The sequence below is a fragment of the Rana temporaria genome, chromosome 13, assembly GCF_905171775.1.
Source record: "Rana temporaria chromosome 13, aRanTem1.1, whole genome shotgun sequence".
NCBI classification, from domain to species: domain Eukaryota; kingdom Metazoa; phylum Chordata; class Amphibia; order Anura; family Ranidae; genus Rana; species Rana temporaria.
The window spans coordinates 17,852,970-17,867,862 of record NC_053501.1 but is presented as its reverse complement, the minus strand read 5'-3'; the positions used below and the strand labels follow the sequence as shown (position 1 = coordinate 17,867,862).

The 14,893-nt window shown below is 45.0% G+C and overlaps 1 protein-coding gene across 1 annotated transcript in view; it reads right to left on the bottom strand.

Moving 5' to 3' along the window:
• The window catches only part of FANCM (FA complementation group M), a 153,340-nt gene that overhangs the window by 134,310 nt on the left and 4,137 nt on the right, over positions 1-14,893 (bottom strand). The window contains exons 4-5 of the mRNA XM_040332374.1: positions 11,864-11,941; positions 9,752-9,910 (exon numbers count right to left, since the gene is read on the bottom strand). Of these exons, the coding sequence (XP_040188308.1) occupies positions 9,752-9,910; positions 11,864-11,941 (237 nt within the window). The remainder of the gene's footprint in view (positions 1-9,751; positions 9,911-11,863; positions 11,942-14,893) is intronic.

Sequence of the window (14,893 nt, the reverse complement as noted above, 5' to 3'; positions counted from 1 at the left end):
CTAGGCACCAGGACGACGTAATTTGTGACGAAACCCGTAGGGCGGAGCAATGAGCCGACATCATCTCTCTCGTGTCCCGACAGATGGGTTTGTTTGGTTGTGTGCTGGTCGACACACCAAACTTAAAAAGGTGCTTATTTTACTAACTGCTGAGTGTTTTTTCTTTGTTTTTTTTACTTAACCAAGGATTTTACACCATATAGAGCCTTTAATCTCTTTTTGGTGCTTAACTACTATCAAATTTACCGAGTGATATTGGAAGTGTGGAGAAGCCCTGAGATAAAAAGAAAGGCCCTGGCTAAATTTTAAGCCACAGGCGTACTCTGACCTCCTATAATAAGGGGTCTACAGGAGCTGGTAAGCAGTTTCTACAGCTGGTGGTGGATTCACTGCTGGTTTTGGCGACAGATACTGCTATTTTAGAGATGGATTCATGATCACATTGCTCGTGGACAACTTCACACAGATGAACATAATCAATATACATTCACTTATGGACTTTACAATTTAGCCCGATTCTTATTTTTTCCTTTTATATTCATTGTTCGGGATTGTGTTACACAAAATAATTGCTGCTCACCATTTACTAAATATATATTTTTTTTTAAATAGATTTTTAGCGCAGTTTATACACTTTTTACAATGATAACCCACCTACCTCTTAAAACGTCATATGGGGCCATAGAGAAGACTGGGCCATATGTATCAGAAGTAATGCCAGAGAAAGCCATTCCTCTATAGATGGGAATGGAACTTGGAGCAGCTTTTCTTATTCTGGTGTCCAATTGCTCCTGTTGAGCGGGTCTCTGGTTAATGCACACACACACACGCACGCACACCCGTGCACGCACACGCACACCCGTGCGCACACACACACCCGCGCGCACACACACACCCGCGCGCACACACACACACCCGCGCACACACACACACCCGCGCACACACACACACCCGCGCACACACACACCCGCGCACATGCACACACACACGCACGCACACACACGCGCGCGCACACACACGCACGCACGCACACACACGCGCGCGCACACACGCGCGCGCACACACACGTCAGGTGCTAGCCCAGCTCGCATGCTATGCAACATGAGGAAATAATTCCAGACGGCTGCACTTCTAAAAAGCCTTTTTTTTTTTTTAAAGCGGGAGTTCACCCAAAAATAATTTTTTTAACATTACATTCAGCCGAGTTGTCCTAATGACAATAGGCTGTTTTTTTTTCCCCCGTACATACCGACTTTCACCGCCGCTTCCGGGTATGTCGTCTTCGGGACTGGGCGTTCCTATCTGATTGACAGGCTTCCGACCGTCGCATACAGCGCGTCACGGGTTGCCGAAAGAAGCTGAACGTCGGTGCGGCTCTACAGGGTGCCTGCGCACCGACGTTCGGCTTCTTTCGGCAACTCGTGACGCGCTGTATGCGACGGTCGGAAGCCTGTCAATCAGATAGGAATGCCGAGTCCCACACAAGACATACCCGCAAGCGGCGGTGAAATACGGTATGTACGAGAAAAAAAAAAAAAAAAATTGTCATTAGGACAACTCAGCTGATTGTAATGTTAAAAATAGATTTTTTTGGGTGAACCTCCACTTTAAGCTTCATATGAAAAGTGGAGCGGGGGACAAAGAGGTAGACGCTTTTCGCGCAAAATGACCAAGCGTTAACAGTTGCGCGAAACTCGTTTACCTCTTTGTCCCCTGCTCCATCTGTCAACCACTTGTCATATGAAGTTTCAATAAAAGGATTTTTGGTAGTGCAGCCATCCGGAATTATTTCTTCATAGACACCAGAATAGGTGCTAAGCACCAAGAGACCTAAATTGTTTGCATCCGAATCCTATAAAATGCACCACTGTAGTTTTAGATCTACAGCAAAACAGCAAAGTGTATCACTTACAGCCTAATCCAATCACCCTACACTTATAATATATATAAAAAATATTATAATATATATATATATATATATATATTGCATCTACACTGAGATTAGGGTACACTACAAGCCACTGCCTCATTTATACAAGATGTTAAAAAAAAAAATACATTTGTGCTAAATAAAGTATATTTTAGTATCGCCGTCTATTGAAATTATATTTGAAGAAATTTGCAGCTATTGCTTTATTGGAAAACAAAAAAGGATTGTTGTGCTTCAGCTAGAATGGATTCTTTGTACTGTGAGCATTTAATACATTTCTGCAAACCAAATGATTTGTGTTAAACACTTTTATTATTCCATAAATGCGACTTTAAAGCCAATACTGTGTGTTTTCTGTAGCATTACCCAAAAATATTAAATGACCCATTTTGCAGTACCCAACAAAACAGAACTACTCCTGCCAAGGAAACAGAGGGAAGAGGGAAGGACCTGAACTCAAAGTGTGTAGATTTGCTATATTATACAGGACATTCAAAAAATTGATATTTTATACATAAACCAATGTAACGCCGCCATTGCCGGAAACAGCTGCCATTTTGTCATGCGATTTGACATGTCAAAACACACCAGTGTGCACCAGGGCTAAAGCGTAGTTCCGCCAAATGTTTTCTTTTTTTAAAGTCAGCAGCTACAAATGCCGCAGCTGCTGACTTAAAGTGGAAGTTCACCCAAAAATAAATTTCTAATAATGCCTTGAGTTGACCGATTATACTGCGAGGATGCTGGGTTTTTTTTCCTTCATACATACCTTGTTAGCGGTGTTTCATCCCTCGGCTTCCGGGTACGATTCTAGCGGGGCTGGGCGTTCCTAGTTGATTGACGTTCCTCCGACCGCTGCATACTGCGCGTCACGACTTTCCGAAAGAAGCTAAACGTCATTGCGCAGGCGCCGTATTGAGTCGGCTCTATACGGCGCCTGCGCAGCGACGTTCAGCTTCTTTCGGAAAGTCGTGACGCGCAGTATGCGCCTGTCGGAGGAACGTCAATCAACTAGGAATGCCCAGCCCCGCTAGAATCGTACCCGGAAGCCGAGGGATGAAACACCGCTAACAAGGTATATATGAAAAAAAAAACACACAGTATCCTCGCACAATAACCGGTCAGCTCAAGGCATTATTAGAAATTTATTTTTGGGTGAACTTCCACTTTAAGGCCAGTTCACACCATACCAACGCAATCCGGATGCGTTTCAGGTGCTTTTATTGCATTCGCATTTTTGATGTGTTCCAGTGCTTTTATTCATATTTTTGGTACGTTTTTAATGCAGTCCAGTGCTTTTATTCATATTTTTGGTACGTTTTTAATGCAGTCCAGTGCTTTTATTCATATTTTTGGTACGTTTTTAATGCAGTCCAGTGCTTTTATTCATAGCTCTTTTTTATTACCCTTAGATAAGGACAAGTGTGTTCCAGTGCGTTTAAGGCTGCATTTACACCTGAGCGTATCGTTTTGCGGTGTTTTTTACTGCGATTTGCCGCGACAAAATACTGATTTTTTTACCGCGATTTGCCATGTCAAAACGCATCGTTTTTTACCGCAATTTTTTACAGATCTAGGGTCACCAATGTAAAACGCCCAAACGCCCCAATCCGAGCGACAAAAAAGGGTCCAGAACTTGTTTGGGCTTCAGGCGTTCGGCGTCAGGCGTTTTGTAGTGGAGATGTGAACCATCTCCATAGAGAATAATGTATTTTTTCCGCTCTAGCATTTTGGGGCGTCGCGCTTCAGGCGACAAAACGCTCAGGTGTGAATGCAGGACATTTATCCCAATTTGTTCATGCTATTTGCGCTATGAGATCTCTTCTCTTGTTTTCTATGAGCTGTATCAGTGTGGAGGAAGCGCTGCATATATGAAACAGACGTCTACATAGTGTGATTAGATTCCACATCTCTCAATCATTTCACAGGGTGTTGTTCACGGAAGAAGCACTGGTGTATCCATGCAATTGGACTAATTGTTTTGTTTGTGGATCTGTGTATTTACTTATTGGATTTTGAATCACTTATATTTTGGTTTTCACATTATCTTAGTTAATATTCAGCGCAATATACTATATATATAATAAAAATGCAGCCTTACAGCGTTCCAGTACAGTGCAGGTAAAATGCAGCAAGTTCTGGAACTGCAAGCACTGGTGTGAACTATGCCATTGAAAACCATATAACCTACTTTCCATGCATTTTTTTTATGCAGAAAAAAAAAAAAAAAAATAAATAAAACGCACTGGACTGCATGTGGTGTGAACTGCCCCTTAAAATAAGGACACTTACCTGTCCAGGGCGCCCGCGATGTTGGCACCCGAAGCCGATCTGGCTCTTGGGTGCTGCCGTATTGTTGCGGACCATGTCCATCCTTTTATGACTGCAGTGTCCCCATCTTCTGATGGCTCCTTCCAGCAGGATAATGCACCATGTCACAAAGATCCAATCATCTCACCACTGGACAATGAGGTCACTGTACTCCAATGGCCGCCACACTCACCACATCTCATCCAATTCATGAATGTTTCCAACACATTGTTGAATCTATGCCACCAAGAATGTAGGCAGCTCTGAAGGAAAAAGGGGGTCCAACCCCATACTAGCAAGGTGTACTGAATAAAGTGGCTGGTGGGTGTAATATTTCATACCTGAGGAGCCACTGGGGCACTTCTACAGCGATAGCCACAATCCTCCAGTTCTGTGGGAGCAGATCCCTCTCTGCACACTGACCACAGGGGCCACTCATTTGGCACTGCAACTATTTATAGAACACCTTGTATTTTTTTATAAATTTCAAGGTGTTCTCTGACTGGATAAAGTGGAGAGGAGGTGCAGTGATATCGCAATCTCCACCTTGACCAATCAGAAAATACCTTGTAATCATTTAAAAAACAAACACACGGGAGCTGCGGTGGCTCAACGCGATTGGCACTGCGCTGACAAGCCATTCACCTCTGCAGCTAGGGGTTCGGATCCCGGTCTCGGCTACATGTGAGTTGAGTTTGGTGGTCTCAGCCCGGCTCCTGGTGGGTGTGCTATGCGAGGTAAGCCTGCGCTTAGTACGCCCACCCCCCTCCCACAAAAACCACCACACTTACGCGCACTCGAAATTGGGTTAACATGCACGCACTTTGACCACGCGGTCTCTAAAAAGAGAGGCGAAGGACTAACGGGGCTGGTTGAGCGGGCAAATCCTCTCACTCCCTTATAGGGAGTCCCTCTGCCCCGTTGGGCTTCGAAGCGGAGCAGGTAGGGCGGGCTGTGTGGGAGGACCCCCTTACACACCCACCATTGCCACCCGGGGCATGGAGAAAGGTGGCAGATTGACTCTGGGGAGGCCTGCCTACTCCCAACTCCTGCAGTCCGGCTCCTCTCTCGAGTACACGCACAAAATACACTTTAAAAAAAGAAAAAAAAAAAAAAGAAAACACACAAGGCATTCTATGAATGACGGCAGTGTCCAGCAAGTGACACCCTGTGGTCAGTGTGCAGAGAGAAAGCAACTCAAGTTACACCCAGAAGATCTCAGCTATCACTGTAGTAGCACCGAATACTAAAGTAATGGGCCAGCTTCTCCAGCTGCCCATCAGGTATGATATGCATTAGTGTTGTGCCAAGCAAGATCAAGGCATGCAAGCAATAAAAGATCATTCCTGGAGTTCAACTTTAAAGTGGTTGTAAACCTCCCCACATATACCCAGTGAAGTGCCTCGAACATACAGAGAGGAAAAATCCTCCTACATAAGTTGTACCTGTTTACTGCAGTCTTCTCTTCTCTACAGCCAAAGTGCTGAACTGTAAAGCTTGTCTGAGAGTTCAGAAAAAAGGGGGCAGAGAGCTTAAGTCACACTCTGCAGAGCTCAGTGAGGAGAGCTCTGAGAGACGATTGGAGGGAAGGGACACACCTTCCTTCACACAGCAACAGAGCTGAGGCTGTCAATAAGCCGTCACCATTTTTCTCTTGGCGTCAGGAAAATTGTCATAAGTGATTCATGCTGATAACAGAGGAATGAAGCTGCAGACAGAAATGACACTTAGTGCTCCTAATTGAGGCAAGTACACACTGTACTCATTTCAAGTGTGAGGTTTACAACCACTTTAAGCATTACTATTCTGACGCCGATTGTTGTCAAGCGACTTATCCCTTGCAAGACCCCTATGCCTGGCCTGTATAAGCAGATATAATCACTAAGGACATCCTTATCAGATAGCTTGAACTCACCAATACTGATTATATTCACAGAAGTTGCTTTAATCCAAAACATCAGAATACATCAGATGACAGGTTACAGCAGATGAACAAGTTGTAGTATTGTGCAGTCAAAAGATGATACGGTCTGTAACTTACTTATGCAGAATGCATGTGGCCATGTTACATGAGGCCTGTAAAGCTGTTCTCCATTAGACAGGAAATACAAACTCAGGAAGAAGGGTGGAGCATTACACAGAAAGGAGGTGTGTCATAGATCAAACAAAAGAATTACAGAAACTGTGCATTACCACAAAAGGTCACTAGATGGCAGCATGTAAACAAAACATAAAACATCCATAGAAAATGGTTCTGAGAATCAACACATATAAAAAAACAAAAAACAACACTTTTAGGTAGATTCAGGTACGGCCGTGCAATATTAAGACGGCGTAGCCTAGCGTGTTTACACTACGCCGCTTTAAGTAAGAGAGGCAAGTACATGATTCTCAAAGCACTTACCTCCTTACTTAGGGCGGCGTAGTGTAATCGCGGCGGGCGTAAGGGCGCCAAATTCAAATTGGTTGGAGGGGGGCGTGTTGTATGGTAATGAGGCTTGACCTCACGTTTTTTGACGTTTTTTGTTACTGCGCATGCGCCGGGCGCCTACATTTCCCAGTGCGCACTGCGGCCAAGTACGCCGTACGGGCCTATTGATTTCGACGTAGACGTAACTCCCGATTCGCGGACGAATCGGGAGTTAAAAAAAAAAAACGTAAAAAAAAAAAAACGTAAAAAAAAAAAATACGTAAAAAATTCGAACCTCGCGGCGGGAACGGCGGCCATACTTTAACATTGTTATTCCACCTCATTAGGCCGCCTAAGGCCTTACGGAAACAACGTAATTCGACTGCGGCAGCCGGGCGTACGTGAATCGGCGTACAAGCTCATTTACATAATCTACGCCGGCCGCAATGGAAGCGCCACCTAGCGGCCATCCGAAAAATTGCAATCTAAGATAGGACGGCGCTGGTAAGATAGCGCAGGGGGCTAATGCTCCTTTGCAGCAGTCTGATTGCCTGTGTCCCAAGGGTTGCAGGTTCGATCCCGGCGGGGTCCACTCAGCCTTTCATCCTTCCGAGGTCGGTAAAATGAGTACCATTGTGTTGGGTAATAATGACAACCATTATCGGCGCTTAGACACATCGGCAACGGTGTAATTGGCGCTATATAAGTGTAAGCATTATTATTATTATTATTATTATTATTATCTACTGATAAGCCAGCCTAACTCTTTCTGAATCTACCTATTCATGCCCATTTGGGCAGCACAATTACACAAACTTTACAGTTAATACAAAGGTGACCCATTTATATTAATGTGGATCTTGTGTATCCTATCAATCACATTTTCTATGACAAGAAACATCAATGCCACAAGTTATTCTATAGAGCATTCATAACCTGGAGAAAAACTGGCAAGAATCCAGCATGCAGCATCTGACTGTTCCCTCACTATGACAGCCATGTGACTTGGAAAGGGTCACAGTCTGTGTAATGAACTTTATAAACGGTTTATCTAAACGACCTCAAGAACTTTACAGAGGAACGGATACATCTCTACTGCCAATATGAAGTGAGCGGTGTCCAAGAATCCAAGCCAAATGTCATTCCAAATAGGGGGGCACAGCGAGACACAACACTTCCACCCGACTCCCACACACTGCCCTGCACCTACATTGCAACAATCCTAGTCTATGCTTGTGTATCAGACGGGGTCAGCCGCAATTCCGACACGCCTTGCTCAAACCATGTCTGTTGCATACAAGGGGGGACAATTATGATTTCATCCCCCGCAGATTTTGTAAGTTTGACCACTTATAAAGAAATGAAGGGTCTAGGATTTTTATCATGGATGTATTTTAAAATGAGAACCAAAATTCAGAAGAATAAAAAACCGACACAAATGTAAAAAATGGAGTTGCAGTTCAGCGAGTAAAATAAGTATTTGATCCTCAAGCAAAACACGACTTGGTACTTGGTGGGGAAACCCTTGTTGGTAAACACAGAGCTCAGACGTTTCTTGTAGTTGGTTATCAGGTCTCTTAGGCCTAGTACACACGAGAGGATTTATCCGCGGATTTTGATCCGATGGAGTGTACTCACCATCGGATCGAAATCCGCGCCGAAATCCCATCGCGATGACGTGTCGCGCCGTCGCCGCGATGATGACGCGGCGACGTGCGCGACACTGTCATATAAGGAATTCCACGCATGCGTCGAATCATTACGACGCATGCGGGGGATTGATTCGGACGGATTGATCCGGTGAGTCTGTACAGACCAGCGGATCAATCCGTTGGGATGGATTCAAGCGGATAGATTTGAAAGCATGTCTTAAAATTTTTATCCGCTGGAAATCCATCCCAGGGGATAAAAATCCGCGGAAACAGATCCGCTGGATTGTACACACCAGGGGATCTATCCGCTGGAGCCGGTCCGCGGATCAATTCCAGCGGATGGATCCTCTCGTGTGTACGGGGCCTTACACATTTCAGGAGGGATTTTGGTCCACTCTTTACAGATCTTCTCTAATAGCCAGATTCAGACAGAGTTACGCCGGCGTATCAGTAGATACGCCGTCGTAACTCTGAATCTGCGCCGTCGTAAATTTAAGTGTATTCTCAAATTGAGATACACTTAAAATCTAGCTAAGATACGAACGCGGGTGCCGTTGTATCTTAACTGTCTTTTTAGGCCCGGCCGCTAGGGGCGTGTACGCTGATTTACGCCTAGAATGCGTAAATCAGCGAGATACGCCTATTCACGAACAAACGCTTGCCCGTCGCAGTTAAGATACGCCGTTTACGTAAGGCGATTTCAGGCCTAAAGTTATTCCACCAAAAAGATGGTGCATAAAAAAAAAAAAAATAACACAGGTGTGTTATAGATGCGTTATTACTGCATTTTCAATGCATTCCAATTGGGAGGAGCAGTGCGTTTTTTGTTTTTTAACACCGCACGGACCAGTGTGAAGACATACATAGAATTTAATTGGATACATTTTTCTTCAGCTTTTCTTGTGCTAAAAGGTGCAGATAATGGCTGAAAATAAATTCATATTGTATAAAATTCATTAAATTAAAAAGCTAAATACAAATGTATACTGTATTTATTGGCGTATAGCACTCACTTTTTTACCCAGAAATAGAGGGTAACCTGTGCCTGCGTGTTATACGCAGGAGGCTGTGGAACGTTTTTTTTCCTGAAACTTCCGTATTAAAGTTAGGGTGCGTGTTATACGCCAATAAATAGGGTATATATATATATATATATGTTTCTTTTTTCTTTCTTTTTTTATGCAATGCATACTAGCACATTATGACATTGTCTTGCAGGGAATTTTATTCGAAATTTTATACTACCACTTTAAGCTCTTAACTCATCACTCCCCAACTAGAAAAAAAAGCTGATTTGGGGGCTTCAAGAAGGTTGCTCAAAGCTTGTAAAATTTTGTCCTCCAAGATGAAAAATGTCGCTGTGTTTAGGGCCCAATGTCAGCCCAACACATGAAAATTCACATACATTTGTCACAGCAAAATAGTTCAGTAATTCTATATACAACTTACCTGCAAATAGGTCTTTTGTACGGCTTCTAGCTCTTCGCCAAGAGGGACCACAAATTTCTCCAGCTGCCTTTCGTGGGAGTAAGGCTGAATGTCGGGAGAGTCCTCTGACCTCAGTTCTATGTGGCCAATCAGCAGGTTGGACACCACTTGCTGCACAGACTGAACAACAAACACTTTATTTAGAAAGATGAAGTAAATTGTTCATTTAAAGTGGAGTTCCACCCATAAATATAACATTACATCAGTAGTTTTAAAAACATGTCATTAGTCCTTTACGAATTTTTTTTTTTTTTTTAGAGGTCTTCAAAGTGTTGTTGCTAGGCAGAATAGTTAATCTTCCCACTTCCTGCACCTAGGTGCTTAATGCTTCCTAACCTACACCGCACAGACTCCTGGGAATGTAGTGGGTGTAACTTTCCAGGAGTCTGTGCACTCCCCAGTCTCAAAGAATCATGTGACTTGGACAGCACAGGTGCTGAAACCTGATCTGACACTGCTTGTGCAGCACTGAGCATGTGCGAGATCTGCAAGGCTGAAATCCAGGAAGTCATTCAGTCTGGCTTCATGATGCCCACACTTAAGATGGCCCCAGTCAATTTCTATTTTATAAAGTGTCTAAATGCTGTAACAACCTAACAAAACGGACCTTAGTTTACAGACTAACTTTACTAGAATACATTAAGCTTGTGTATTACAGGGGTATTTATATTTAAAAAGTGAAATTGTGGCCGGAACTCCGCTTTAACCTTTATAGCCGACACTTCGGTTGAAATTCTCCCAACTTAAAGCGGAGTTCCGGCCACAATTTCACTTTGTCAAAAGCCTTGGACTTTTATAAAACGCTTGTAATTATACTTCGGGATACCATCTGACAAAAAGATAAAAAAAAAAAAAACACTGAAGCAGCAGCAGACTTTGTGAAAAATGTATATTTGTGCAATAATAAAAACTTTTTCCAGGCCTTTATTCCGACAGTTACAGCAGTTGGGAAGGGCTGGAATGTCCGTCAAGTTTATATCACTGCCTAGAACCATTTTGTAGAGATTTTCCCTCACTTCCTGTCCCAATCAATGGATGGTGTCACTAGGACAGAAATCAAAGTCTCAGCAACCCGAGGAGAGAAATGAACCCCGACAGAGCTTCTAGCCCTCCTCTACCATAGCAAAGAGCTTTAAAGCGGTAGTTCACCCCCCCGACACGATTTTACCATCGAGACAGGCATTGTAGCGCGAGCTACAGTATGCCTGTCCCGATTTTTTTAACCCCGAACTCACCTTGTAATCGGGCATCGTAGATTTCGGCTCCCGCGGGGAATGGGCGTGCCTATGGAGAGGGAGGATGATTGACGGCCGGCCCTGGCACGTCACTCTCCCCGAAGACAGCCGGAGTAGGTCTCGGCTCTTCACGGCGCCTGCGCACAGGCTATGCGCACGCGTCGTGAAGAGCCAAGCCTATTTCGGCTATTTCCGGAGAAGCGTGACGCGCCAGAGCCGGCCGTCAATCATCCTCCGTCTCCATAGGCACGCCCATTCCCCGGTATCTTCGATCTACGCGTACAAGGTGAGTACGGGGGTAAACAATTCGGGACAGGCATACTGTAGCTCGCGCTACAATGCCTGATTTTATGGTAAAAGAAAAAAAAATTTTTTTTTCGTCGATAGGGTGAACCCCCGCTTTAAAGTCCCTTTCACACTGAGGCGCTTTGCAAGCGCTAGAACGCTAAAAACAGCACCTGCAAAGCGCCCTGGAAGAGCCGCTGCCGTCTCTCCAATGTGAAAGCCCCGAGGGCTTTCACACTGGATTGGTGCGCTAGCAGGATGGTAAAAAGTCCTGCTAGCAGCATCTTTGGAGCAGTGAAGGAGCGGTGTGTGTATCGCTCCTGCCCATGGAAATGCTGCAGCGGTGCTTTGTAGGTGGTTTTAACCCTTTTTCGGCCGCTAGATAGGGTTAAAAGCACCCCGCGAGTGGCCGAATTGCGCCGCAAAATTGACGGTAAAGCGCAACTAAAAATAGCGAGCTTTACCGCCGACGCACCCACCGCCCCAGTGTGAAAGGGACCTAAAAAAAAATCCTTATGTTCAATGTACATGAAAAGAAAGTTTGCTGGCTTACCTTTGTATCGCTGCCTGGTGTGGCACTAAGCGCCAAAATCCGAAACTGCCTATTATAGTTGCTCAGTTCCCGGACAACCTGGATAAGAGGGAAACACAAAATGATGCCATGCAGACCTGAAGCAAGAGACCTTAACTTAAGAACACAATTTCAAAATCTACCTGACTAAACAGATTTCTGTGAATCTACAGTGAACAAAGGAGATAAACATAAAAGGTAAAAGGCACACAGATCTCATTTCCACAAGGAGGCAAGGCCGTGTTTTATTGGGTTTCATCCCTCATCTCAATAACTGGACTGACTTTATATTGCAGGACACAACCGTTCTAGACACAAGTGCCCTGCTTTGGAGAGTCCATGTCCCTGGGTGTTGAGCGTTCTTGCAAACTATTGTTTATCATTTTTGAATGCCTCTTATGGTCACCTGTAGTTCTTGGTTTTCTGTGGCGGTTGCAGGCTCCCTGAATTATCACCGATAGTATATACCGTATTTATTCCAGTATAACGCGCACACGTGTATAACGCGCACCCCTAATTTTCGATTAAAAACCGGTATAAAATCATTGTAATTGCCAAAAATCATTTATTGACAATGTATTGACCCCTGTATATCCAGCCATGTCCCCTGTATGTCCAGCCATGTCCCCTGTATGTCCAGCCATGTCCCCTGTATGTCCAGCCATGTCCCCTGTATGTCCAGCCATGTCCCCTGTATGTCCAGCCATGTCCCCTGTATGTCCAGCCATGTCCCCTGTATGTCCAGCCATGTCCCCTGTATGTCCAGCCATGTCCCCTGTATGTCCAGCCATGACCCCTGTATGTCCAGCCATGTCCCCTGTATGTCCAGCCATGTCCCCGTATGTCCAGCCATGTCCCCGTATGTCCAGCCATGTCCCCGTATGTCCAGCCATGTCCCCGTATGTCCAGCTATGTCCCCCGTATGTCCAGCCATGTCCCCCGTATGTCCAGCCATGTCCCCCGTATGTGCAGCCATGTCCCCCGTATGTGCAGCCATGTCCCCCGTATGTGCAGCCATGTCCCCCGTATGTGCAGCCATGTCCCCCGTATGTGCAGCCATGTCCCCCGTATGTGCAGCCATGTCCCCCGTATGTGCAGCCATGTCCCCCGTATGTGCAGCCATGTCCCCCGTATGTGCAGCCATGTCCCCCGTATGTGCAGCCATGTCCCCCGTATGTGCAGCCATGTCCCCCGTATGTGCAGCCATGTCCCCCGTATGTGCAGCCATGTCCCCCGTATGTGCAGCCATGTCCCCCGTATGTGCAGCCATGTCCCCCGTATGTGCAGCCATGTCCCCCGTATGTGCAGCCACCTACAGTTAATCACTGTGGCGCGGGAACATTACAGACAGCGTTCGTTTGAACAGCTGTTTTCCCTGCCACGCATAGACACTCCCCCTTGCTCGCGATTGGACAGATCCGTCCAAGGGGGAGTGTCTACGCGCGGCGGGGAAAACAGCTATTCAAACGAAAGCTGTCTGTAATGTTCCCCGCGCCGCGGTGATTAACGTTGTAGCGGCGTTGGTGGCTTCGGTGGCGGCGGGGGGGCGGGCAAGGTGATACAAAAGGCTAGGTTTAAAGTGGAACGCCACTGCCACCCCACCCCAGTCCTCGTGTATAACGCGCACCCAAACTTTGATTTTTTTTTGGTATAAAATGTTGCGCGTTATACACGCATATAAATACGGTACTGTTCTTAAAGACTGGGAAGGCTTGTATTTCAAGTGGACAGTCCCTCTGAGGAAGCCCAGGTTGTGGACGAAACATGTTGGGATTTCCATCCTAATTGCTGTACCCATAAGGATTATACTTTATGTATAATTGTTTTTAGACAATAACTGGACTGACTTTATAGTCATGAAAACATAAAACTACAAAAAGTTATAGTCCACCTAAGAACGATATTTCACATTATACCAATATTTAGGGTGTAACGTGAAACATGGTCACATTACCCAACATCCTTCCATCTCCCACACATTGCTGAATAGCAAGGTACTTCTCCCTGGAGCTTTGAATTTGAACAGTGGTATGTGGCTCCACCTGCATTATCCATTTACAGTTTCAAGTGGAAGGGAATACTACAAGTCGCACTGGTGCATATGCATGGGCCTTGTCCATCTCCAGCGGCCAAACCAAGATGGTGGAGGACCCAGCATTAAGAAGTCAGGAAAAATATAAAAGGCAAGAAGAAAGCTGGGGGGGGGGGCATTGCAGACTTTAAGGCTGGGTTCACACTACTACACTACTTTCATCCTACTTTGCTCTGCTACATTGGTCCTACATCCATCCTACTTTCATGAACAGGATACTACTTTGGTCCGACTTCAATGATATTCAATGGGCCTGAAGTAGGATCAATGTAGGACCAAAAGTAGTACAGGGAGCATTTTCAAAGTCGGACCGACTTGTGTAGGACGCTACAAGACGCTCTCATAGGGAAACATTGAACACAGAGCAAAGTAGGATGAAAGTAGTGTAGTAGTGTGAACCCAGCCTAAAGAGGAACTTTACCCAAAAGGGTGCGGGAACGGGGCCTGGTTTTGACGGGTACCCGCCTCCCTCTCAGATCGCCTAGGTCAGAGGTAGGCATCCTGCGCCCTCCAGCTGTGGTGAAACTACAAATCCCATCATGCCTCTGCCTTTAGGAGCCATGCCTGCGATTGTTTTGGTCTTGCAATGTCTCATGGGACTTATAGAGGAGCTTCTCTCCATTCATTTCAGCTGAGGCTGCTGAGAAAGGGACTGGGGAATCTGTGTCCTTAGTCCCTTTTTCTGTCTTAAAGGGGAGATGTCAGAGGTCTGTTAAGACCCCATGATATCTCACCAAAGCCCCCCAACAGGGCTGAATAAAAAAAAAATTGCAATAAATAAAAAAAAAATGTAAATAATAATAAAAAAAAAAAAAAAAAAAAAAAAAAAAACACTGACACTAGGGGTTAGTGTCAGTGTGTTTTTTTTTATTATTATTATTTACATTTTCTTTTTTTAATTATTTATTGCATAAAAAAAT